This window comes from Tamandua tetradactyla, chromosome 14, assembly GCF_023851605.1.
Source record: "Tamandua tetradactyla isolate mTamTet1 chromosome 14, mTamTet1.pri, whole genome shotgun sequence".
NCBI classification, from domain to species: domain Eukaryota; kingdom Metazoa; phylum Chordata; class Mammalia; order Pilosa; family Myrmecophagidae; genus Tamandua; species Tamandua tetradactyla.
Window position 1 is genome coordinate 85007375 of NC_135340.1, and position 27913 is coordinate 85035287.

Genomic DNA, 27913 nt, shown 5'->3' on the forward strand with positions numbered 1-27913 from the left:
GAAATAGAAAAGCAATGTGACATGAAGTGATTAAGTTCAGGTGTCAACTTGGCCAAGTTAGTTTATGGTGCCAAGTTCTCTTGCTGTGGACTTAAGTCATCAGCATATGAAATTCATCTATGGCTGATTACATCTGCAGTTGGCTAAGGGAAGTGCCTTCTGCCGTGAGTAAGGTTTTGATTTGATCAAATGGAGGTTTTAAAGGAGAATGAGAAGAAAGAGAAAACAGCTCAGCATCCCAGCACACCTCAGCTCAATGCTCAGGGCCCATTCAGACCCAGACATTTGTAGATGCAGAAAGGAAACACCCTCAGGAAAGCTATTTGAACCCAGAAACAGGAAGAGAGTCACTGTATGCTTTCCCAAATTAGTAAATTTGAAACTAAATAAATCCCATTTATGAAAGCCAGTCTGTTTCTGGTGTATTACGTTCTGGCAGCATTAGCAAACTAAAACAGCAGGGGTGGGGAGGTAGGGTAGAGGACAAATAGTGAATTGTGGAAATATATAGTTAGAGGTCATCTGATGTAATGCCCTCATTTAGCATCCATTTCCCTCACTTTATATTTATACACACCTTCTGTACAGTGATAACATCAAAAATAATAACAGCTGGCATTTAATTAGTACTATGTGCTAGTCATTCTTCAAAGCTCTTTACAGATAGTAACTTACTAAATCCTTACCACAACCCTATGAGGTAGATAATATTACTCTCATTTTACAGATGAGGAAACTGATGCACAGAGAAATTAAGAGACTTACCCAAGTTCTTGTGACTAATAAGTGCCAGAGTCTGGATTCAAACCTAAGTCAATCAACCTCCAGAACCTAAACTCTTAACTTCTGTGCTTCTTACTATATCCCATTATTTATGTCTCTCTCCCAGACTAGATTATGAACTTCTTAAGGGCAGGATTTATTCTGCTCATTCTCTATATCCAGCCCTTCATACAGTGGTAAATGAATTAATTGGTTCATAAAAGCTGCATTCCAAAAGTGACTTGTTCACTAGTTATAAGCAGAGCATTTAATTTTTGTATTAAGCATCTTACCTGTGTTATAAGGCGTAGGAAGACCCAAAATTACTCAAATACAGCAAGCCAGGCATTTCAAATATTGACAAGGAAATAAATCAGAAAGAAATAGGCTATGTATGTGAACGCTATCACTTCATTCTCTATATCCTGAATTGTAAGTTAGAAGAAAAGTGATAGTTAGAAAATATTGACAAATATTGTCAAATATTGACAAGGAAATAAATCAGAAAGAAATAGGCTGTGTAAATGAACACTCTCACTTCATTCTCTATATCCTGAATTGTAAGTTAAAAGAAAAGTGGTAATTAGAAAAAAGACAGAGGCTTCTGAAGATTCTAAAATATATATATATAAAACATATGTACATTTAATAGGGACATATTTAGCAGTAGCACTCATAGGAGAGTTGAAAAGTCATCTGGTCCAGCCTCCTTGTTGACAAATGTGAAGTCACACCCAGATGGTAAAGCAGTTTGTTCAAGGACATGCTAATTTTCAAGGGCAGATAACTAGGTTCGAAAGATACTTTAGGGTGATGTGATGGTGGTACAGTGGCAGAATTCTTGCCTGCCATGCCAGAGACCAAGGTTCGATTTCTGGTGCCTGCCCATGCAAAAGAAAGGAAAAAAAAAGACACTTTAATCCAAAGCAAAAAAGATTTTTCAACACATTAACTTCAACTACTGTGTGAGATCAAAGGGAGAGATGTTTATTTGGTGCAAAATTTATATTTTGGATAGTGCATTTACTAATTTAAATTATATGGTCAGTTTAGTTGAACACAGTAAGTACATGGAGTCTTGAATAGGGAGTGGGACTCTTTTGGTTTGTCCAGGTTAGTATGATACCCTGATATATCCCAGAGTAATTAGAGCATTGGATAAAGAAGTATTTGCAAGGTCTCCTTGGGGCACAAAGAAAGGAGGACATATTCAACTTACCCATTTAGTGGATTTCTGATATTCTCTCAGGCAGTGGAGATAACCAAATCAATAGGCTGAGCCCTTGATCTTGGGATTTGCCCCTATGAAACTTACTCCTGCAAAGGATAGGCTAAGCTTACTTAAAATTAGGCCTAAGAGTCACCCTCAGAGAACCTCTTTTGTTGCTCAGATGTGGCCTCTCTCTCTCAGCTAACACAGCAAGTGAACTCACTGTCCTCCCCCGCTACATGGGACATGACTCCCAGGGCTGTACATCTCCCTAGCAAAGTGGAATAGAAATCCCGGGATGAGCTGGGGTCTGGCATCAAGGGAGAGATTGAGAAAGCCTTCTTGACCAAAAAGGGGAAGAGAAAAATGAGACAAAATGAAGTTTCAGTGGCTGAGAGATTTCAAACAGAGTTAAGAGGTTATTCTGGAGGTTATTCTTATGTATTATATAGATATCACTTTTTACTTTGTGGTATATTGGAGTGGCTAGGGGGAAGTACCTGAAACTGTTGAGCTGTGTTCTGGTAGCCTTGATTCTTGAGGTGATTGTATAATAATATAGCTTTTACAGTATGACTGTGTGATTGTGAAAACCTTATGTCTGATGCTATTTTTATTCAGGGTATGAGTAAAAAAAATAAAATAAATAATAGGGGAGACAAAGATTAAAATAAATTGGCTAGATGGAAATACTAGTGGTCAATGAGAGGGAAGGATAAGGGGTTTGGTATGTCTGAATCTTTTCTTTTTTCTTTTTCTGGGTGATGCAAATGTTCTAAAAACTGACCATGATAATGAATACATGACTATGTGATGATATTGTGAGCCACTGATTATATACCATGTATGGAATGTTTGTATGTTGAGATTTATCAATAAAAATATTAAAAAGAAAAGTCAATAGGAACTCCCAGGACAATTTTTTTATTATAATCTCACAACAGAGGAAAGCAAAATATACGAGTACCAGAGTTACTTATTCTGAGGTCATTTGCCTATATTCATCTCAGGATAGAGGAGTAAAGGTCAAGCTCCAGAGCCCAACTAAGGCAAAGGTGCTCAAAGGAAACCTTCTCTTTATCATGGTGGGCCCTAATGTATTTCACTCGATATAAGGGCAAACATCTAAAGCTGATGCTTCTCCCCCAATCTTAGGACACTGAAGAAAAGGCTTCTCAGAGCTAAGTAAAGAAGCAAAAGAAAAAGGAAGAAGTTGAGGCCATAGACTAGCTTTGGAAGATTTGCACTCTGATTGTCGACGTGGCCTTAGTTGACAAGGGGCTTCATGCAGAGAAGTTGGTTTGAAGTGGTCGTGGCTATTAACCACGTGGCTAGTACCAGTTGCCTGGCAGAAACACACATAAAATCTCTCACGAGGTTAGACCTCAGAGAACTCTCCAAAAATTTATTTAAGAGCAAAAACTGTCAGAGAAAACCAGAGCACAAAGAAACAAAGCAACATGGGGGAGAACTAGCAGGAACAACACACAGCAGAAACAGATGCACATACAGTTAAGACCCCAGATTTTTAAACAGCTGTGCTTGTCATGTTTAAAGAAATATATGACAACTCAAAAATATTTTAAGGGGTAAGAAATTATAAAAGTGAGTAAACCCCTCCCAGTCTCCAGCCTCCAGGCCACCTGGTCCTCAAGACTCCACGCTGTGCCAAATGGACGAACTGTAGAAGCGACTGAGGATGAGGTTGTCCTTACTTCTCGAAGTATGACAGCAAAGCAGCCATTAGAGACAGATAAAAAAAATGAAAAGTCAAAGAAAAATAAGAAGAAATCAAAGTCAGGTGCTAAAGCAGTGCAAAACAGTTCACGCCATGATGGAAAGGAAGTTGATGAAGGAGCCTGGGAAACTAAAATTAGTCACAGAGAGAAACGACAGCAGCGTAAACGTGATGAGGTGCTGACTGATTCTGGTTCATTGGATTCAACTATCCCTGGGATAGAAAATACCATCACAGTTACCACCGAGCAACTTACAACGGCATCATTTCCTGTTGGTTCCAAGAAGAATAAAGGTGATTCTCATCTAAATGTTCAAGTTAGCAACTTTAAGTCTGGAAAAAGAGATTCTACACTTCAGGTTTCTTCAGGACTGAATGAAAACCTCACTGTAAATGGAGGAGGATGGAATGAAAAGTCTATAAAACTCACCTCACAAATCAATGCAGGTGAGGAGAAGTGGAACTCTGTTTCACCTGCTTCTGCAGGCAAGAGGAAAAATGAGCCATCTGCTTGGGGTCAAGACACTGGAGATGCTAATGCAAATGGAAAAGACTGGGGAAGGAGTTGGAGTGACCGTTCAATATTTTCTGGCATTGCTGCTTGGTCTAGTGTGGATAGGGGAATGAATACCTCTGAACAGAATTCTGCTTCTTTTGCATCTCTCACACTTAACTCTGCTGTTTCTGGGACTGCTGCTGAGCCAGTTTCTCAGTCTGCCACTTCTGATTATCAGTGGGATGTTAGCCGTAATCAGCCCTATATCGATGATGAATGGTCTGGGTTAAATGGTCTGTCTTCTGCTGATCCCAGCTCTGACTGGAATGCGCCAGCAGAAGAGTGGGGAATTGGGTCGATGAAGAAAGGGCTTCACTTCTAAAGTCCCAGGAGCCAATTCCTGGTGATCAGAAGGTTTCGGATGAAGACAAGGAGAAAGGAGAGGGAACTCTTTCAAGTGGGAAATCTAAAAAGAAAAAAAAGAAAAAGAAGAAGCAAGGTGAAGATAACTCTCCTACACAGGACACGGAAGAATTGGAAAAAGAGATTAGAGTAGAGCTTCCAGTGAATACCTCTAATAAAGTCCGTCCAAAACAGGAAAAAACTTTTTCTTTGAAGACCATAAGTATTAGTGATCCAGCTGAAATACTCATCAAAAATAGCCAGCCTATCAAGACTCTTCCATCTGCTGTGTCTAATGAGCCATCTGTAATTTCATCAAAAAGTGATTCTGATAAGAGCCCTTCCCAAGTGCCACCAATGGTACAAGAGACAGATAAATCCAAGTCTAATATTAAGCAAAATAGTGTGCCTCCTTCACAGACCAAGTCTGAAATAGCTGGGAATCTCCCAAACAAATAAAAAAGAAGAAAAAAGCCAGACGGGAAACGTGAATATATTTTTCCTGAGTTGGACATGTGTTTGCAAACACTGTCTTGAAGATTATGCTGTTTATGCAATAATTTGTGAACATGTACAGAATTTTATATAAATTGCAACCAATTTTTAAAACAAAACTGTGAACACAACCACCATAAAAATTGAATCAAAGGAAAGTTAATTTATGAAATTAAAAAGTCAGCAGAATATACTCTAGTGCTGGAAGACACTTGGGAAAGTCAATTTAACAAGAACGATCTTAATTTAAGAATATTACCCTGGTTTTACAACAGTGCCCTGTTTACAACAGATTGTGCCCTATCTCATCTGCAACTTGAGGAATAAAGGATTCTGATTAGAAGAAGGTTTGCCTACAAATTAGTAGGTACTTCTTGGATCTTATGCACAGAACTTGTACCGTTTAAATCTGTTTTATGCTTAAATCAAAGTGCTTTGATCAAATGCATAATCTGCCATATATTTACATATTTGTTGGTAGCAGTTTGTATTAAAAGAATCACAAGTGCAAATAAAAAGTCATTTATCATTTGTTTAACTAAATTGTCATGGTTTAGTTTACAGTCTATAAAAGTTCTTAATTAAAACATTGAAGATGCAAAAAAAAAAAAAAAGAGATTATAAAAGTCACATAGTAAATTCGAAAAAGTCCCGAACAAAACTTCTAGAAATAAAAAATGTATCAACTAAAATGTAAAACTCACTGTTTTCAGCAGCAAATTGGACGAAGCAGAAGAGAGAATTAGTGAACTGGAAGATAGATCTGAGCAAGGGCAATTTGACCCAGAGCCCTTGTTTAAACAGTAAGTTCTGCTACCCACACAGGGATCTTGCTGACTTTAAAACAAAAAAAAATCCCCCTGGTTTGTGATACATACTTGGATTGCTTGGCAGCCTAAAAAGTATGTGTGCACACTTCATAAATTTTCTAAGTAGTCTCTCACCAGAAACTCATATTTTTCAGAAGATACAAAGAGTATACCTTTGTATATTCCTGCTTTTGATATGTAAACCCTGGGGTGTTGTGTTGTAAATACAGACAATTCCTGAGTCACAGTAGTGGGTCCTCATCTCTGTCCTCAAATAGCTAGGCAGAGTGACTGCCACCTGAGAGCCACTGACCTTTAAAAGCTTCTATAAACTCTGATTTTTAGATCATCACTACTCCTTACTATACATATTAAGACCAGACCAGTTCCCTCTCAACACATGCACGCACGCTCTTAGACCTCAGTATAGAGGTGCTTCGGATTAGAGTCATGTTTTTCCCATTATTTAGCCTTCCACACTAGTGACAGCTGTCATGTCAGAAAGCAACCCCAGCTTTAGTGTTTTAGCTGCAGATGTCCTTCATAGAATGTCTGTTATTGGTGTGGTACCTCATGATTGGTTTTGTTTTGTTTCGTTTCGTTTTAGAGGGTAAAGGACCTGGCAGGCCACTTGGCCTTCAAGTGTAAGCACAGCTTTGTCTTGTGCAACCTCAGGCCATCAAGGCCAGACTCCATAAATTTAAAATGTATTAGAGCTTATCTTATGCTCTATGTCAGTTTTAGGGGTACATCTCTCAGTCTCTGTCTTCCTTATGAGTTCTTCAGGATAGACCTGTGGAACTTATTACCTACTTTTGCTGAGTAAGCTTGTTCAAGCACTGTGTCATAACGGTAGTTTTTTTATTATTATTATTATTATTATTTTATTATTATTATTTTAGTAGTTTTTGTTAGCTCACTGTAAGAATAATTTCTGAAATAAGAAATTGTCACAGTCTTATCCTCAATGAGTTCTCTTTTGTGGACATTATCACTTTTCCTATGTTTTCTCTTTAGTTTTTCTGTGCTTTATTTCAGCTTGTAGTTTGTATTTGTTTTGAATGTTCAGTGAGCAAATGTAATGAATATATTTAATGTCATTCTGGGTCCTCAGAAAATGTTTTATATGTGGATTATTCATGTTTGTTTTTGCTGTATTCTGTATGAAGTGCTGTATATTGATAGCTATCAGCTAGTGGAATGAAGAAAGGAAGAGAGGAAGGAAAGAAGGAACAGAGTTGAAGGCAACATTTGGTTATGGTTTTAGTTTTCAGTAATTTTAGACGATTTAGGATTTTCATGTTTTTTGCAAGTTCTTGATTGAACATAAATGGCAACAATGTATGGGGAATTATATTTGTAGTAAAAGAATACTCCAAGGAACTTAATTGTTAGTTCCTGCTTAAAACCAAATGTACAATAAACACTTACTACATGCCTTCAGTCAGCACACGTTGATGGGGCACCAGCTCTATAGGCCAGGCTTGTTACTAGGTATGAGGTGAATAAAACACTCTCATTACCTATTTGGGGAAACAGTCTAGAAAACAGTAATTATAACACAGTGTGACAAATAAAAATTAAAGACACTAACAACATTTCAATGAAGTACAGAGGCAGGAATTCTTAATTCTGCCTCAGGCAGGAAACGTTTCACCAAAAAAGATGGCCCTTGAAAAGGGCCTATATATAAGGGAAGGCAGGGATAAATAAAAAGTCATTGCTCATCCGGGAAACAAGGAAAAATTTAGTGATTAGAGCTAAGCATACCAAAGAATCACCCAGAGTAATCTTTTTTTTTAAATGAAGATCCCCAGACCCACCACTAGAGATTCTGACTTAGGAGGTTCATTTGTAATAAGTACGTCACGCAGCTCTTCTGAGTCTCCTTTTATTCAACTGTGAAATGAGAAATAAAGCCTTCCTCACAGGAACTTTGTGAGGATTCAGTAGGTTCAAGTATAATACACACACACGCACGCATGCATGCATGCGTACATACATACATACATGTGAAATTGGTTTTATTCTCCATAAGCGTCTGTGTTAATGTTGGCGGCTCCCTGCCTTCACTGAGCTCAGCTCACATTCCATTTTCTGGAGTGGCTTGCGTCAATTCACCAACCCCAATCTTTTTTTGCAGCCTGAAAGAATTTCAGGGGAGCAGTATGGAATCCATTCTGATGTTTGGAGCTTAGGAATCTCTTTCATGGAGGTATGTTGTTGTTTTTAATATGTATATCTGTACTAATATGCTCTATGGTGAAGAATAAAGATTTTTAAAAAATTAAACCTTTGCTTATTATGTTTAATATACACAGAGTTTGACTCTAGAGTCCTTATTTTGATATCCTTGCATGGCTTGTGAACTGGCTCTGAAGGTTATTCTAAAGTGTCATTTCTCACAGATCATCTACAGAAAACTAACCAGGCTGCTTATTAAAAAATACAGATTCCCAGATACCATTCAAGACCAATTAATTCAAATGTTTAAGAATCTGCATTGTTAATATGTTCCTGGATGATCTTTATGCACATAAATCTGGAGAACCTATGTCTAAAAAGGGACTCTGGAAAAATTTTGCATGATTATATATGCTTTGTTGAATGCATATATAATTTCCAAAGCTGATTACTTTAAAAGATACGGCCTTTCTCATTCAGATGTAGAAGTGCTATATGTTTGTTTAAAATTTTTAAAAACCATCTCATTCCAATAGTCATGTCACTTGTGTGTTTGCATGTATGAGTCTGTGTGTATGGTAATGGTTGGATCTAGGGGTATGGAGAAGTTATGTGTTTAGCACAGTTTTAATGTCTTTACTTTTTTTTACAGCTGTATTTAGAATGGACTTTATCTTACTATACAGATGTGGCCCTACTGGAACTCTGTGCTAAGGTTTCTATAAAATGACCATTGATCTGTAAGGAAATGCACAAGATTTATGTTTAGAAGAACAGCTGACTCAATTTGAGTCACAGTGGTGTAGAGTTTTGATACTCAACAGTGTTTCAAGAATTGTTTCTCATATACATTGATTCAGATAAAGGATTGCTTTTTAAAAAGTAAAAAGTACTCTTTTAAAATAAGATCATCATTAGAGAGAATTAAAATCACAATTTTATCACCTTTTTTTCTCAGATCTTTTTCTGTTGTTTTTGTTGCATAAATGCAATAGTATTTATAAGGAAATATCTTCAGATTCAATTCACCTGTACTTTAGAAAGAAGGCAAAAATAAGTGTTCAATGTTTAATTAAACCATATTTTTCTGCTTCTTCATAAAAGAGAATCTAAAAGGAAATAGAATACGTATGCATCAGCAGAAAGGTTAGCAATGCCACAGGACAGATACTTAGAACCAAGTCTCCCAACAGAATACTGAAGGGCTTGTTCAGTTAGCATGTTTTAAGAGAAACTAGTGCTTTTTTTTATTTACATGGGCAGGTACTGGTAATCGAACCCAGGTCTTCATGATGGCAGGTGAGAATTCTGCCACTTGACCCACCATTGCACTGCCCGAAACTAGTGCTTTTGATTTGTGGAAATCAAACCTTGCTGTTATATAATTCCCCTTCACATATTTTAAATCATTGTCATTGAATGTATTTAATAAATGACCAGACCTAGTATAGAATAATTGAGATATAATATGGTGTAGAGGTAAGAATCCTAGGTTGGAAACCTAGATTGCAGTTCCAGCTTTGCTACTAGTTTTCTGGGTGGCTTCATGCAAGCCACTTTCCCTGCTGGGCCTCAGTTTTTTCATCTGTAAAATAAGTTGGTCAGACCAGATGATCTCTAAACCGTTTTCCAGATCTACCACTTTATGACTCTAAACAGTCTGCTGTTTTCTTTCCTTAGCTTTCACACAAAAACCTTACGGTTTTTTAACTTAGACAGTGGCATGTCCTAGCGTGGCATAAAATACAGAGGAATAGCAACGTTGTTAAGAGAGCATAGCTAATATATTTAAGATTTAGAATGCATATAAATGTTAAGCAGTCATTACCTCAACATTTATATATTCATTCATGTATTGAGCTCCTGCTATGCCTGCTATGTAGTCAACAAGGATGTAATCATAGGACACTCAACTCTTGGTTCTCATGTAGCTACATTGGTGAGGTGAAGGGCATGAAGAGGAAGACAGAAAACAAAAGGATAACTAAGTATAATTCGTCATGTGGTGGTAGGTTCTATGGAAAAAAATAAAGCAGTGTGAAGAGCTGGAGAGATGATAGTGTAGGGAAGTCCTCTCTGATAAGGTAACATTTGAGCAAAGATTTGACTGATAGGAGTGAGTCTTTTGGCAATAGGAAGTACAAAGGCACTAAGATGGACTGTGTTTGGCATGTCTATGGAAACAGAAAATCTAATGTGACTAGAGTGGAGTAAGCAAGAGAAAAATGGGAATAAAATAAAGCCATAGAGGTAGCCAGGGGCCAGATCATATATGGCCTTGGAGGTCATGATAAGGTCTTTAGATTTACTCTGAGAGAGATGGGAAGCCATCAGAGGGCTTTGGGCAAAGGAATGACATGATCTGACTTATATATTCAGAGGATCACCAAGTGCTCTATGGAGCATAAATTATAATACAAGGGCAAGTGTGGAAGCAGGGAAGGTAAGTAGGTAGGTAAAGTAGATTGATAGATAGATGCCCAATAAATGTATTTATATTGCATATTGAAACATATGTCTGCCAGCATCGTGCCAGGATGCAGAGATTAATAAAAAGAGACTCTTTGAAGAATAAGAAGGGAGATTTTCATTGAGGTATTTGGGGGCTTTGTTGATTAGGTTCATTAGCCTAGAGGTAAACTATTAAATGGTTTCTGGAAGACTGACGAAAAAATACTAAATTTGTTGTATTGAGGAGGACTAAGGAATAGGGACTTGTCTGAAGAGGTGTCAACATTGAGTGTGGGACACCTGAATGCCAGGATTGTGTTGGTTTGTGTGGGTGAAATGGAGAGCAGAAGACTACAAGAATGGTCAGGAGTGAGAACCAGGAGGTGGTAGGCCTAATCTGCGAGGATCCAGATTAAAGCAGAAGGAAAAGGGGTATTAGGATGTAAAATCAGATTATGGTTATGATCATCAAAAAGGGTTTGTTGAGCACCTCTCTGTGCATGATAAAATGCTTTCAAAAGGGACTGTGTGATTGCAGCCCCTGTCCTATAGGAGCTTAAAAACTACCAGACAAGCAAGTGAGAACATATGCTCAAACAGAAGTAGTAGAAAAGTGAGTTACTAGAGATAGAGTAAGGCCCCTGATGTGTTATTTTACCAAATTCATTTGAAATCTAAACACAGGCTAAAGTAAGGGAATCAAGGTTTTGTGATGAGAAATTGTGGGTGATGCCATAATGAAGATCAAAGAGAACCCCAAGCTTCTCTTTTTGCTTAGGGGCAGATGTGATAAGAACACTACCTAAAAGGATTGACAAGTTAGTCCAAAAAAATGCACTTGAAGGCCAAGATTCTTCTTTGTTTTCATCAAAGAATTCTTGGAATAGATGTAGTAACATCCTGTTTACAATCACTAGAGACAGAGAAAAATTTTAAGACTCTGAGGAACCAATTACATTCTGAAATTCAGTATTGTCAAAGAAGTAGTCAACATCTTCAAAGAAGAATTCCTTCTCATTTCTTCTCTGCTGTTTATCCTAACTTTTAAAATCGAGATTCCCTTTCCACAGGTGGATTCTGAAGAACAGAAACATTCATTCATTCAGTAATTATTACTTAAGTAGTTACCATGCACTGGGACCCTGGAGGGCGGGACCCACAAAGTTGAGAAGGATCCCCATCTGATAGAAAAGAAAGACAGCTAAAGCTCAGATCAATGCTATTAAGTCATTACTTGAGATGTTTAGGAAGTACTCTGGGCCACAAAAAGTGAGGAGGGGTAAATTATCACATAGTTACCATTTGAGTTGGGTTGGTCTTGAGGGGGTCTGCCATTGAGAGAAAGAGGGAAAGGATGGAGGAGCCCTCTGCATCCCCCCTCCCCCCATCACACTCTGCTCCCTGTAAATACTTCAGGGAAGATCTTATGTTTAAGTATGCGAGTACTCACTTGGTGCAATTCCACTACCCATTTGTGTGGATACGTTTCTCAAAGTGTTATGAAACAGGGTACCTATGGTAAAGAAACAAGTTAAAAATATAGGAAACTGCAGAGGAATTTCCCTGAATTTATAAAGAATCAAAAACAAAATGGGAGCTAGAGTTTTCTATTACTTCTTCTATCCCCTCCATTCCCAAGTCCATAAACTCTCAACCCATCCCTGAGGCTTGATAATACAAGAACCAGAAGATTGTTTTCATTGTTTTAAACTCTTGAAATAACAAGGCTCATCCGTGCTTGCTTTCTTCATGCTGCTCCTTCCCTTGCTGCTTTACTGTCACAGACCCATGGGCAGTCATAAAAAGTCCTCTTGCTACCCTTCATAAAAGATGATGCCACATGCCACGAAAATATGCCATTAAAAAAATCACAAACAGGTACATTTGTGCCTTAAGCGAAGAATCTTTAATACCAGACTATCTTTCATTTAGAGACAGATACCACCCTGACCTCCTCTCAGTCAGTCACCCCTGTTTGTGAGATCAGGCAAGCCCTTTCCAGGTCCTTTGTCAGCTATATGTAATGTTTTGGTGTTGGCAGGAGTAGTAACATAAAGATTGAAATTAGCCTTAAGATGAGGGCAAAAAGGAGATTATTCAACTTGAGCAGACAATGGCGGTTTTACGAGAGGGGAAGAATTTGGCTTCTTTCTATGCTGTTCATTTCTGGTTTTCAACTCACGTCTTTAAATATGACATATTTACCATCATGTGGATTATTTGTGGAACCAAATAAGGGCACAGCCATTTCTGGGGATTGTGTGGGATCCATCTGTAATGGGGAAAAGAATCAGGTGAAATTACAGTTCTTTGAACCTTCAGAGTGAAGGCTGAACCTCCCAGGAGTCAGCATGGAAACACACATACACATGTACATACACATACACCCACACACAGAGAAAGAGAAAGAAACGAAAAAAGTGAGACCCACTAGCAAGGGTATAAAACAGGACAACTAGGACAAACTGAGAGGATTAATCCTGCCCCAGGATATTTTTTTTGCCTCTCAGAGAAAGCTAACACTAATTCAGTTGACTTGGTGATTTTTAGGACCATTCACCCTGATAGTTGCTATTTAAGACCTCACAGCTAAACTTTAAAAATGAAAATGGGTTTGGTACACAATAAGGGCTTTTACTTTACCAAGTTTGATAGTTTTGTTTAATCCTCAGGGGGCAGGGGATGTACCTAAAACATTTTGGGCACAAATTCTTAATTTTACAGGTAATCCAGTGCTTATTTCTTCTTCCACAGAATGGCTCCAGGAGAGAGTCCCTCTCTTGTTTTTCTCTAATCAGTTAATCAGTTCATATTCCTGCATCATTTGAGTCGCAGCCTAATTCTGTAGGTGAGAAATAAACATTCTTGTCTGCAGAAGATGACTTTTAATTTGGGTCTTCTTGGTCTAAAAATAAGTCAGCATGCGCCCTCCTCTAGTCTTGCATTTGCACTACCCAGGATGATGCATCTACATTTACAAAGGCACCACGCCAGTCCTGTCATGTTCTTATTCTGAGTATGCTCTACTAGTATGTGTTCTGGTTTGTGATTCTATCTGGTGGATTATTATAAACATTATTAAGGTTGTTGGTGAATAATCTTCTGACAGGCTTTTCTGCAGGAGTCAGACTGAAAGCCCCATCTTTTAGCACATGCATTTTGCTCTTTTCATTTGGATATTTGCTCTCTCTGCCTTTGTTTGCTTCCTCTCTACTCCAGTCTCTTGAGTATGAGGCATAGAATAATGTGGCTCGATGTGCTTGGTTAATTGGTGTGTCATCCAAGTCCTCTGAGACCCCTCTTCAGCATGATCACTTTTTTATTGAAGTGGTTTGAATGATGTGTTAAGTGATGAAAGCAAGGGCCATGGCTTAGAAAAATGTCTCAAGATAGGTGAAGAAGATACTCAGAGAGCCACACAAGGTCGTTATCATCAAAGTAACACCATCTTCTGAAGATTTTTATGGGTTCTATTGTTTTGACAAAGAGAGGATTTTTGATGTGAATTTTAGAATTACCTTTACCAAGTTAAAAATAAATCTGTTGAATACTGTGCATCTCTTCCTCTCCCCAAGATACAATTTAAATACCCTTCCTTCATGTTGCTAAATCTTATCTCTCCAGCTGAAGTTATAGCTCTCTCCTGATCTTCACCTGCATCTTCCTTATGAACAAGGAACAAGTACAGAGTGCACTTTCCACTCTGTATTATAATAATAGTAAATGTGTCATGATGCCTTGATGACAAGACTCAAATCTAATTCTCTTATAATCTCCTACACTACTTAGCACAATTCCACTGCCCTGATAGGTACTCAGGAAATCTTTTGGACTTAATTCCCCCATACTTTTTTTTTGAGGGGGGGGGGGTGCATGGTCCAGGAATCAAACCCAGGTCTCCTGCATGGAAGGCAAGCATTCTGCTACTGAACCACCCGTGCACCCAATTTCCCCATACTTCTGTAGTGGTTTTAAAGCAGTTTTTGAAAATAAAGATCAAAGTTTACATTTTGATAGAGGCTCGTGTGTATTAGGTGCTCATAAATTTTTGTTGAGGTAAACCAAGTAGATCATAAATGCCTTGCATGATAAGCATAGCTTTCTCTTCTGCCAAGTTATCATGCCCAGATTTAAATTCCACCTGTGCCTTTATAAGACTTGGAACCTTTGTTAAGTCATTTATCCTTTCTGGGCCCCAGTTTCTTCCTCTTTACATGGGAGGTCTGTTTCAGAGCTGCTGGACAAAAGTCAAAATGAGAAAATCAAACAATTATCTGCTTTCCTTAAAATGAATTACCTTTTGGAATATTTAAATTTGGTTCAAAAAATCTACCAATTTTGTTAAATATGACAAGTGAAAGTGCTTTAGCATCCACTCTGATCTCACACTCCACTAAAATAATAATAAAAGGGATTTTTTTAGAAGCTTAAAACCATAAAGACAAAGTGAAAGGGAAAAGAGACAACAGCAACTAAATGTTGATAGTGGGAAAGCAGATGAACAATGCAAACAACTAAACCTAAAGTGAAGAATGCTGAGTCCTAAGCCAGGAGTGAAGAAAGCAAGCAGCCACCTGATTTTCTGTAGAACATCCCAAAGGCTCAAGAATTGGTGGTACCAAATGTCTGGAACTAGGAGTGAAGGTGGGGCAAAGAGAGGACAACTGTGTAAGTCTGTTTTAGAAGCGGTTAAGCCCTTTTCCCCACAGATCTTCTCACTAGGTCATCATGGACAGTTGCCCCTCTATCCTAACAAAGGACTGGGTGGAGGGTTTTGGTGGGTTTTTTTTAAGAGAGTAAAATAAGTGTTGCTTGTTATGGTTGAAGGCTGCATTTGGTACTCAATATGGAGACATGAAGTGAGAGTTTAGATTCTGCATGTTGAGAACTCCCAGCCTTCTTACAATGGCAAGGACAATGATAGTCAGGTTCAGGCAGGAAATTTTAAGAGACTTTCTCTAAGGAAATCTGACCAGAGAAAAGATCCATATATTGGGGAAACAGATCATTTTATAGGAAAGCTCTGAGTCTATGAATTCCACCCATGAGCACAGGCTTTCCAGTCAGTTTTTTAGTGCCTTTACAAGTGTCTTAAGACATTTGAGGAAAGCCTTTAAAGGTGAGAACAGAGGCTAAGCTAACTTGAAAAAAGCAGTGCGAAAGTCTGGAGACTATGGGGTGGGGGGGGGATCGCGTGAACTGTGACTACTGTCCTCAGAGGAATAAAAGAAAACACTGCATCCGGGAAGCAAGACCAGGAACAAGTAACAAGGGAAGTTTTCAGAAACAACAACAATGTATCTCTTGGAAATTGAAATGAAAAGCTCATTGGGAGGTTGGAAGATAAAAAGTTTAGGAACTCTTTCAGGCAATAGAACAAAAAACAAACAGTGGCAAATAAAAGAGAAATGAAAATTAAGAGAACCACCCCAGGAAGACTAACATGAAAAATAGGAGTTCCAGAAAGAAAGAACAAAAGAACAGAGTGGAGGGAATTATCAAAGAAAGTATTTTAATTTTATAATTTTATGGGAGAAATATCTATATGTGGCTTAAGATTGTCGTCCTCATAATATTTCTTCAGTAAATAAAAAAACAGAAAAGTAAAGAAACAAACTCTAATTTCTTTTTCTGAATGATATATAGCAATGGTTTTGCCCAGAAAAACTGAGCTTTTGTTGAAGAACAGTAAATTATTGAATTCTCTATAGACATGTGTAATAAAATTTTTCCCAAGGAAAACTTAGCATAAAAAGCACAAATAGTTGGCTGTAACTACCTTGTCTTGTAGAGATGTTAGAAGTTATTAACACATCTCATTTTTTGTTTGTTTTTATACATATAATCTAATGGATGCCAGATCAGCCTCATTAGATATTAAGAAAATGAAGTGTGATCTTCGACATTTACAAGCAAACCATAAAGCATGTTGAGATAGATGAAATCAAAATAAAAGTGTTGAAAAAGTGGGGTAGTACCACAAAGCCCATATACCCTTAACAGAAGTTTCTAGAGAAGTTTGATGGAGAGTATTTTAGTTTCCTTGGCTGCTCAAGCAAATACTATGCAATGGGTTGGCTGAAATAATAGGAATTTAATAAAACTCATGGTTTTGAGGCTAAGAGAAAGTCCAAAATAGCGGCCTCACAGTTCTCATCCAAGTTCTGTTAAATTTCAGTTTCTTGCTACCTATGGCTTTCTCTCTATTTGTCTGAATTTTATTCCATTTTTAAAGGACTCACATAATAGGATTAAGATCCATCCTGATTGAGGTGGGCCACGCCTTAACTCAAGTAATCTCATCAAATGGTCCCATGCACAATGGGTTCATACCCAGAGGAATGGATTAAGTTTAAGGACGTGTTTTACTGGGGGTATGTACAGCTCCAGACCATCATGGAGAGCGTGTCGTTTTCTTTCTGTGATAATCATTCTTATATTCAAGAGTTATCCTAATTTTGAACAGTTGAAGAGTGCAGACTTTGAATTACCCAGAGTTGGATTTACATGTTAGCACCACTACATACAAGTAGTGTGACTTTGGGCAAGTCACTTCGCCAGCCCAAGTACTAGTATCTTATCTGCGAAACGGTAATAACATTAGTCTTCATTCATTCCTCAAATATTTATTGAACGCCTATTATGTGCCATGCTCTTTGCTAAGTGCTGAGGATATATTGGTAAATCCAATAGGTATGTTCCCTTTCCCTATTTAAAAGCCTGAAGTGTAAGGAGGGAAATAGAATATAAACAATAATAACAAACATATTTTTGGAAGCATGTACTTTCAATATTCGAGACTACTTTTCTAAACACTTTCATTGACTATAACAACCCCATAAGGTAAAAACTATTATTCCCCATTTCACAGGCGAGGAAAGTGAAGCACAGAGAGATTTTTTTTTTTCAGTAACACAGCTAGGAGATGTCAGAGCTGAGACACATAAGTCCATGCAATGTGTTACCTGTGTATCTTTAACAATTACGCTATATTGTAAAAAAATGCAAGTAATTTTTAAATGGCCGTAAGTGCTGTAAAGCGAACAGGGAGCAGTGGTAGAGAAGCAGTTTCTCCCTCTATAAATCAGAGATGATGATAATGCCTACCTTGTGGGCATAAAGATTTAGTCAATCACATGTGTGAAGTTCCCAGGACTGTGAGTGCCTAGCACATAGGAGAGACTCAGGAAGTGGTGGTCTTGTTTGTTATCATAGTTGTCATTTTACTGGCAGAAACAGCCAGTGCTGCTTTTCCTGTGGGTGCATGTTTTCCTCTTTGAGAAATCAGCTTCTCTTTGAAATAACATCCTCATATATATATATATATATATATATATTGAGGGCTTACCAGGTAACAAGAATTGTGGAGCATTATCTAGACTTGGTTCCTGCCTCAAAATATATGGAAGAACCCATCCTCCCCCCATCCACAAAACTATACCCAGAGGCACAGCTGTCCCCCGTGTGTCTGCCTCCACAGCTTTGTTTGCCTTTTTAGCCTGTGGTGATTGTGAACCTGGTCTGAGGGGTGACTGATGGCCTGGAAGCCTTATGCGCAGCTGCTCTCAGCGTCTCAAGATCATAAAAATTTGGCATTTGGTATACTTCGCCCAAATACTGAAATTTTTTCCAATTATTTTAAATTATTATTTTCAAGAACGTGAGTGGAAGTTATATCTTCTTTTAATATGTTCAGTGCGCTGTTCCAAGTGGTAAAGAATCTAACCTGTCAGAAGTTTCTGTTGAAAATCATCAGAAGGCAAAAGAAACAAAGCTGAAGAGTCTGAAGACAAAGGAAATTTCAGTGGAAAATCCAGTAGTAAAGCAGGGAGTAGTTTCCTGGTCATGAACCCTACTTCTCTCCTTTGAAGAATGTTGAGGAAAAGAGCATGCCACCATTCCGTCACCCATTCCCCTGCTCCTCTCCTTTCCGTAATGCAGGCATAACTCAGTTTGTTCCACTGTCACTTTTTGGTCTAAAATTTTGTGTAACTTACTGCAAAAAGAAGCTGTTAAAAGTATCTTTGGCAGATGATGGATTGACTAGTCCAGTCCTTTGCAGGGTTTCTGAAGGGATCCAGCTGTCTCAGATTACCATGCCTAAATGTGAATTTTCCAAGGTTGTCATTGATTGTAGTGAATGTGAAATTGGCAGACAAATTGAAGTGTTTCCCACTGAATGAGGCATTGTTGAGCTTGCTTTGTTCTCAGAGCTATCATGAACAAACATGAGATTGACAAAACAAGATGGAACAGGTGCTAGCAATCCCAGCTAAGCATTTTATTATTTTGATGGATTTCGGACTAATTTTAAAGTTTTTCCAACAGCACATGTCCATGCTGCACAAACAAACACAACTTGGGATTTTAAGAAAACATGAAGTTAACAAAGTCTTGATATGAAGAACAGAAAACATGAGGAAGCAGAACAGGCTTTGACAGCCTATCTTCAAAATTATTTGAGTCTGTGAAAATTGGGAGAACCATTGCTTCTAACTTTGAGATATCCTATAGTAAAAAATTACTGGAAGTCTGTTAATACTTATATCCAGTGGCTTGGCATTGACTTTAGAAATACTCTTAAAGATCCTACAGACAATACTGCATACTTTGTTTCTGAATTGGATAATCCTTAACATTTCTATGGCACTTATTTAGAAAATTATTTTATTACATATATTATCTTATATTTAGAGACTAGAAAATTTTTAATTAGAAAAGACTTTAGAACTTCTAAAGTTTAGAACCAGACCCTTCCTCTTACCATTGAGGAAGCTAAGTCCAGAGAAAGGGAGAAATATGCCCACAGTTACAGCATGCATCTACAGCATGTGCAGAAGAGGACTAGAACTGAGGACTTCTCCTGCAAAGCTTAGTGCTTCTTCCTCTATTCTTCTTGCTAATGTCATTCTGACAAAGGTGACAACATAATGTTTAACACACTTAACAGAATCACTTGAAATTCATTATCTCATTTAAATTTCCCACTGTGGTGGGAAATGACTGGAGACTTAGGAATTTGAGACATCAAAGATTGTACCATTTTATGAACATGAGTTTGTATTTTGCAAATGAAGAAACTAAGATCCAGAGAAATTAAAGAACTTTACCCAAAAGGTTAAGTGACTAAACCAGGCAGTGGCAATCAAGTGTTCTGACTCATGAATTAAAGTCTGCTTTTTCCATTATGCTAAAGAAAAGAAGTGGATCAAGTAGTTTGAAGAGAGAAAAGATGAATGGTAAATGTAAAAGAGCAGGAAATTAAAGAACAAGACTGGTTTATCATGACCATCCTCATCAGTCAAGACTACTTTTCATACATAGAACTGCAACTGGGCTATCCCTGCAGCTGGTTCATTTTTACCATATTTTACAAAATATAATTGGTCATTTTTTCAGAAACCAAGGCCTAATTTATTTTAAAAAGAAACACAAAAATTAATCTTATCTCCAGTATGTCTACTATAATAGGAAATGTGTAGGTGAAAATTCCATCTGACCATTAAACATTTGTCCATTGGTAGCCTATGTTGGCAGACCTTACCCTCAGAAGCTCCTTGACTAGTGGGAAGGAAGGTAAATAAACATGCAATGGAAGCACATAGAACTGGGCAAATGAGAATCAGGACTGTTACCAGTGTCAAGGAAAGCATTTCCGTTAACTCTTATTGGGTAATAAACTACCCAAAATTAGGAGCTTAAAACAACCATTTATTTGCTCACAATTCTGTGGCCAAGAATCCAAGCAGGGCTTGGTAGTTCCTTGTAGCACTAACCAGGAATCTCTCATGAGGTTGCAGTGAGGTGACAATTAAGAAGGGAAGATCCAAGATGACTTCACCCATATGTTGGTGTCTTGATGGGGGCGGCTAACACACTTGGACTCCTCTCTCTCTTTCCATGTAACTAGTTTGGGTTTCTTTTATGGTGGCTGGTGTTCTAAGCTATGGCAGCAGAAGCTGCAAATCACTTAAGACCCAATGTCAGAAGTTCCACAGGAATGCTCCTGCTGCATTCTATTGATCACAACAATGGACTCTCATTGAGGGAGCAGCAAGGTCGCATTGCAAAAGGAGTATGTGGGATGGGAGATTGTGTTGGGACTGTCGTAATACACCCTAGAAAACTTCTGCAAGTGATAGTGTCTGAGCTAAGTTTTTTTTTTTAATTTTTAAAATTTTTATTTATAAGACCAATCAGCATACAAAGTGAACATTCCTTTTTTCATCAAATAGTTGTATATTCATCATCGTGATCATTTCTTAGAACATTTGCATCAATTCAGAAAAAGAAATAAAAAGAAAACAAAAAATTTCATACATACCATACCCCTTACTCCTCCCTTTATTGATCACTAGCATTTCAATCTAAATTTATTTTAACATTTGCTCCCCCTATTATTTATTTATTTTTAATCCATATTTTTACTCATCTGTCCATAAGGTAGTTAAAGAAGCATCAGACACAAAGTTTTCACAATCACACAGTCACATTGCAAATGCTGTATCATTATACAGTCATCTTCAAGAATCATGACTACTGAAACACAGCTCTACATTTTCAGGCAGTTCACTCCAGCCTCTCTGTTACGCCTTAACTAAAAAGATGATATCTATATAATGCATAAGAATAACCTCCAAGAGAACCTCTTGACTCTGGAATCTCTCAGTCATTGACATTTTATTTTGTCTCATTTCTCTCTTCCCCCTTTCAGTCGAGAAGGTTTTCTCAATCCCTTGATGCCAAGTCCCAGCTCATTCTAGGGTTTCTGTCCCATGTTGCCAGGAAGGTCCATACCCCTAGGAGTCATGTCCCATGTAAAGAGGGGAAGGATAGTGAGTTTGCTTGTCATGTTGGCTGAGAGAGAGGCCACATCTGAGCAACAAAAGAGAGTCTCTTGGGGATAACTCTTAGGCCTAATTTTAAGTAGGCTTGGTCTGTCCTTTGTGGGGTTAAGTTTCATATGAACAAACCCCAAGATTGGGGGCTCAACCTATTATTGCTTTGGTTGTCCCCACTGCTTGTGAGAATATCAAGAATTCTCCACTTGGGAATGTTGAATTTTCCCCCTTTCTCACCATTCCCCCAAGGGGGCTTTGCAAATACTTTTTTATTCACTGTTCAAATTCTTCTGGGATTTATCAAGGCATCACTCTGGACAAACCTACAAAATCTCATGCCCTACTCAAGGTTCCATGTACTCATGGTATTCAATTAAGCTGTCCACATAAGTTATATTAGGAAACGCACTAGTCAAAACATACAGATTGCACCAAATAAGCATTTTTTGCTTTAGTCAGTGTCTGGGCTAAGTTTTGGTGGATGGGTTAGATTTGGAGAACAGTGTTCCAGCAGAAGCAATAAAAGTGTGAGAATAGACAGCATTGAGTAGTTTCAGCAATAGGCAGGAAAATAAATTGCTCTCACCTAATTATGACTCCTGTGACTTTGAAATGTCTAGAAATAGAACTGTACATTAGATTGAGCTCAATAGTCTATATCCCAACATTGTTTTCTTAGATATCCACAACTGCAAGAACTAGAGAGGGGTATAGAAATGGAGGCCTCCAGAGATAGGTCCTTACAATCTGTTGTCATGATTAAAGGTGTCTGTTGTCAGAGGACATAAGGTCAGCATTATACAAACATATTAAATGGGTATTATTTCTTAATTCTTATTATGAGCATTCAAATATTTATTGAATTAAGCACATGAGATAGGTTTTGGCATTTTGAGACAGTTAACTGTTTTCCCTTTTTACAATCCTCTAGCATTTAATAAAAAATAAACCATCTAAATTAATCATAATACTTAAATAGCTGAAGGTGGTAGCGACTGGTCATTCTATGCCATGATGTATAATTAAAAGGGCTTTGGGTACTATAGTATAGAAATAGCCAAGCCATGCACTGCCAGGTTGGACAGATTGTAGGAGATATCACCATCAGGGGATTTATTATTATCAAATACTTATTGTCAACCCCAGTACAGAATACTATTTGTGGTGTTATGGAGAGCATATGAAAGTTTTTGATCTCGAGTTTGCCCTTAAACAAATTAAATTTTGCATGGCACTAGAGACACAAAAATATACAAAACAGCAGGAACAGTCACCAGCAAGATATGCTATAGTACCATATATACCATATATATATATATATACACCATAGACTGGTGTGTATGGTGTATATGTTGGGTATATGGTGTATAGAGAGTGGTGTGAATTTTTCCACAGAACTGTGGGTGGAATCTGCTGGGACTAATTTTTGAAAGAGGAGGAGGAACAGGAGTAACAATTTGAGCCAAGTCCTGAAAGAATAAGTAAGTTGGGGTTCCTTATGCTCATTTGTTGTAACATCTCCAGATAGAAAAGCTTCACTCTGTAGCTTTTTGAGCTTTATAAAAATATCTGAAGGGCATTCATCTTTTTATCAGGAAAGTAGAATGTTTTCTTTCATTCATTGTGACTAAACTTTGTCTCCTTTTAATTCAGTCTCACTGATGTTCCTTTTAACGCACAGAATATCATCAAAAGAGATCTTTGCAGTCATTTTCAAGTGCCTTTTAGAGAGATTGTTACATACTCACTCTGAGTAGAACACCTGATGAAAATCAACATGGAGCAGTAAGAATGTATCTGCAAGGCTACAAGATTGGATCTCTTTGAATGGAGGTTTTGTTTTGTTTTGTTTTGTTTAGCAATTAGCTACCTCAAATTTACTATGATCTAGTTAAATTGTATATTGCATTTAAATTACAGTATTCAACCAAAAAAGTCTTCAGAGTTTTTGGTGTGATGAGGTATAGTCAGATTGATACACACAAATGCACACACATATGCACAAACACACACATATATAAAAACACACACACTTTTTTAAGGAAAAGAAGAAAATTATGCAAGTGATATAGATGCTGGGAGAGTAAGGAGAATTATGTGTTTTGGACAGTAGTATTAGAAAGGCCAAGCGAGGTTTAAAGATTCAAAACAACAGCATTTAGCATCCAATACTTTTTATCATCCTTACTCAGCCATTAGAATGAAGAAAGACAGTGTCCAGCTGTAGCAGTAGTTTGGTAGCAGGAGAATTAGAAGTAAAGGTACTAGTGCCTGAGGGGTGGGTCATGAATTAATAATTGCTGTGTGGCGGATGAGCCCCGTCAGAAGAGCTGAAAATGAGGAAGTTGCCTTGCAGAGCGCTATCAATCACTCAGTGACCATAACTTCCAGTAATTAGTGTATTTTATGGGCCCTTGCTTCAGTGGCTCGAAAGCACATATGCTCCAGTCACAGCTAAACTTTGCCAGAGTAATATTCCAGGATGATTTATCCTCCTGCTGCACTGGGATATAACCCTATATTAGGTGAAGATTGTGAACTAAGCTGCAATAAAGTATAAGTTTAGGTACAGTTTGCCGAGGTTGAGACCTCAATGTATCATGCTTTTGAGCATTCATGATTAGGCTACAGCAAGCAATCATTTTTAACAGTAAAACATATAAAGCAATTAAAGGAAGAGCATTAGTATATTGTACTTGTGAATTACTGTTGCCTTCTCCCCATTTAAGTGCCCACTGTAATAAGCCCATTTCTAATTAAAAAAACACACACACACTCTATTAGAAACATTTATTTGTAATGCTGTCTTTTCTCCATTATTATTAATCATCTGTGGGATAGAATGCAGGACCTTTTGAATGATAGAAAAATGTTACAGCTTAATTTATTTCTTTGTGTTACTCTATTTGGGCTCCCGAAGTTAAAATAAATTTATATCAGTGGACTCTGGTAAGAATATGTAGTTATTTTCTAAATATTGGCACATATTAAACAGCACTTCTGGATGGGAACGTCACACTTGGGCTCTTTCTGCTCAGAGAAAACGTGTTATTTGGGAGTTCTCAGGAGCACTTGGCCTTTTTTGTATAGGCATAATGAGTTATTTGCCATGGTTCACCCACTGTATTAGAAGTCTCTGGAGCTTTGCAGACAAGGTCTTTGCCATTGCCAAAACATCTGTAGAGCCCAGAGTTCCTGGCAATTTAACAAGCTTTGCCACCAACTTAGAGTTGACCTTGGGCAAATTAATTAAGCTTCTGGAGCCTCCATTGAGCCATAATTCTATTTGTGTTAAAGAAATCCTTAGAGTTTGTGGGAAAGTGCTATGTGAAAATAAGTATAAATTGAATGGGGAAAAATTATGCATGGTTCCACTGCATTCTTTTTAGAGTGATGTGTTTCTTCACCACTCTTAACTCTTTAATTTTCTTAGACAGCAATGATAGACTAATTTTACCAAGCATAGATGGAAACGTATACAATTTGATGCTTTTATTTCATTTATTATCCCATCTTTAATTTGCAATGTATTATAATAGCATACAAGTTAAACAATAATAGTAAAACAAACTAATTGTCTTTAATTAAAGTGAATTAGGTTTTGATTTTAATATATGTGATGTGAGAACTGATAATGTGGAGGGTCCCAAAGGTTATTAGGGCATATTTCTGTTGGGCCCAGTGGTGTTAGTAATAACCCTCTTCCTCATAGTTCTAGACGTGAGCAAATATGTCACTTCATCAGTCTCTGTTACTCGCACTTATGCCCCTCTGCAGGGGTTGCAGATTCCACAAGTTACCAGCTAATGGCGTTATACATTAAAAATTGAAGCTTTCCTGACTCCCAGGCCTTTCAAGGCTTTGTTCTTAAGCCCCCGACACTTTGGAGGACAGCTGCAAACTACAGGCAGAAGATTAAATTAATTTGTAACTCTTCTTTTTTTGGTCCTGTATTACTAAATCCTCCACATTTAATTGAAACTCTACTTCAAGACTCTTTGTGTTTCTCTGTTCTTTGTTGTCAGTTTAACCTCAGAAGCACTTTAACACTGGTAAATTGCTGTTATATCCTTTGGATTTTTTTTTTTAAATCCATTCAGTAAGAAGGCAGTGAAATTGATACATGGGAAGAAAAATAAAATCTTAAGGTAGATTTTGAGGTATTTAATATTTATTGTCGTTTGTCACCAGCATATTTTCAGATGATTTAAAACTCTGTCTAGGTCTGTGTAAATTGGTCTTGAGGTGAAATCTCACCTAGGGAATTTTACGTAATCCAGTAGTTAAGTCTGATTTTTTAAAGTTTCCTTGTGTCTGAATGTTCCAAAGTAGCTGCTGCATTTCTATAAAATGTAGGTTTAACTGCAGTGTACAATCCAAACACAAAATTCTTAGATGGAAATTTAATTGTGTAAAATGTGCACAAGGTAATTAAGAACAAATTTTAGAACATTTCAGACTATAAGGTCCTCCTTCAGCTAGATCACTGGCTTTATGAAAATGTTTATTTTCAATTTGCAGTTGTGCTGAGAAACATAGAATGTTTCTAAATTAAGAATTAAAAAAAAAATCCAAGCTCTTCAGTATAACTGTAAATTTAAAACTATTCCTACAGCATAGCTGATACTTAGAAAGCAGGAGACTTGATCACCAAAAATGTGACCTGAATTTTTGTCCGGAACTTGTTTTCTGGCTCCAATGTATGTTTTCTTATCATTTATCAGTCTGTGACAATAACCTTTATTGTCAATGGAAGCCATTTTTTGTGGTTTTGTAAATAAATATCTTTTGTCCTAACTTCTGTTACAATTCAGAGATTTCCATCGTGTAATTTTTATGACTTGGCAGTTATTATTTTATATATATATATATTTACCTAAATTATGACATCCTACATATAAATCCTGCTAACACAAGAGCGTTTTATAGATTATGGTTAGACAAATCAAAGCCCAATAAAATGACACTAAGGAACAGTTCTAGTTACAGTGAAATGTTAGTAGTTTACTCTTATTTATATATATTCGCAATTGGTTGATGTTTTCAGAGCATTTTTTTCTGCCTTTTACATAATAAATCACCCAGCAGTTTGCTGAATCTTAAATATTTGAAATTAAAATGCACATTTTCATTTAATATTAAGTAGAATCTTCTCAATCCACCCATTTCTATCCTGAGCCCCCCAAAATGAATAAATTTTCAAAATCTTTTACAATGTGAGCTGTTTCCCTCCTGGGAGTGAAAAGGATGTGAGAGGTTTTTGATGAATTGCTGGAGCTTACGTGTGTCCACATATTTCATTATACTTTTTTTTAACTGGACTTAGGCTGCCTATATTTAAATGCTTCTTTTGTAAAGATGATAAAGAGAGCAAAGATTTCTATTGGCTTAGCCCTAATCTGTTTGCTTTCTTGCAATTCTTTTTTTTTTCTTTACTTTAACTGTTAACCTATTTATAAATCTAAATCTACATACAAAGGTCATTGGTTGGCTGAACTTAAACCATTTTACTCAGTAAATTTAATTAAGAAAATACAGTGCAACTCATAAGCAAATGAGTTTTTTCCTAGTTTTAAACCAAACCACCCTCTTGAGTGCTGATTGCCTTGCCCGACCCCTGGTGATACAGAAACAGGCAAAATTAAAAAGGACATTAAAGCTTCATTAAATCTGAAACACATTTAGTACAGTGACATATCTGCAGGCCATTTCAGAGAAGATTATATACTCTCTTTTGTAAGTTTCTTTTGTAATTTATAATACCTTGACAATTAAAACTAGGGAAATGCAAATAGATTAATAGACTAGTAGGGATAAAAGATACAGAATGGCCCCAGGTTTGTCTGTCTCCAAAATGTTCACTCATAGCATGTGTACTCCTTCTCTATAAGGCTTCAGTGTTGTATTTTGACTTTTGACAACCTCCTGAGGAACTCGTTCTTCATTCATCCTCTCTGCTAAGATCCCTTTTCCTTTTTCACCTTGTCTTAACAGAACTTGATGAAAGGGTTCTAGGACCTAGCTGTGTGTTTCCTTCTGTTCTGCCACAAGACAAATAGTGTGGAACATAAGTACTAGAACTGCACAAGACTCAAGGAAAGGGACGTACATCAAAAGCAGCTCCCTCTCCAAAGGCCTTTAAGTGATGCATTCAGTGCCAGCTTAAGCGTGCCACTGCATGTTTTCACTGATGCAGAATTCGAGTCCCTGCTGAAGCAGCCCACTGGCAGAATTCTAAGGGAGGTGATTGTTGTGCCACTGTGGCAATAGTGCCTACTGGTCAGAGACAAGAAACTGTTCTCTCCAACTCCAGAAAGGTCCGACCTGCAAGATGCCTTGGAGGGCAGTTGACAGGTAGAAATGAAGTTCTACAGGATGTCAGGAGAGTATGCAGAAAGCAAAGCCAGTTCCAGAATGACAAGTTCCCAAGTTCAAACACTGCCACCTGTCCCCAAGCAGACTGGTGTTTACAGAGGCTCTCAGCAGTCTAAGCCTATACTGAATTTTCTTTTCTCTTCTCCTGTG

At 37.4% G+C, this 27913-nt stretch overlaps 1 protein-coding gene and 1 pseudogene across 11 annotated transcripts in view; both read left to right on the forward strand.

The window, feature by feature from the left end:
• Nucleotides 1-27913, forward strand: part of MAP2K5 (mitogen-activated protein kinase kinase 5) — a 318144-nt gene that overhangs the window by 197921 nt on the left and 92310 nt on the right. For all 11 annotated transcript variants that reach the window (XM_077128319.1, XM_077128315.1, XM_077128316.1 and 8 more), the window contains one exon: nt 8056-8127. In XM_077128319.1, the coding sequence (XP_076984434.1) occupies nt 8056-8127 (72 nt within the window). The remainder of the gene's footprint in view (nt 1-8055; nt 8128-27913) is intronic.
• On the forward strand, nt 2446-6756 carry LOC143656304 (protein LYRIC pseudogene; annotated as a pseudogene).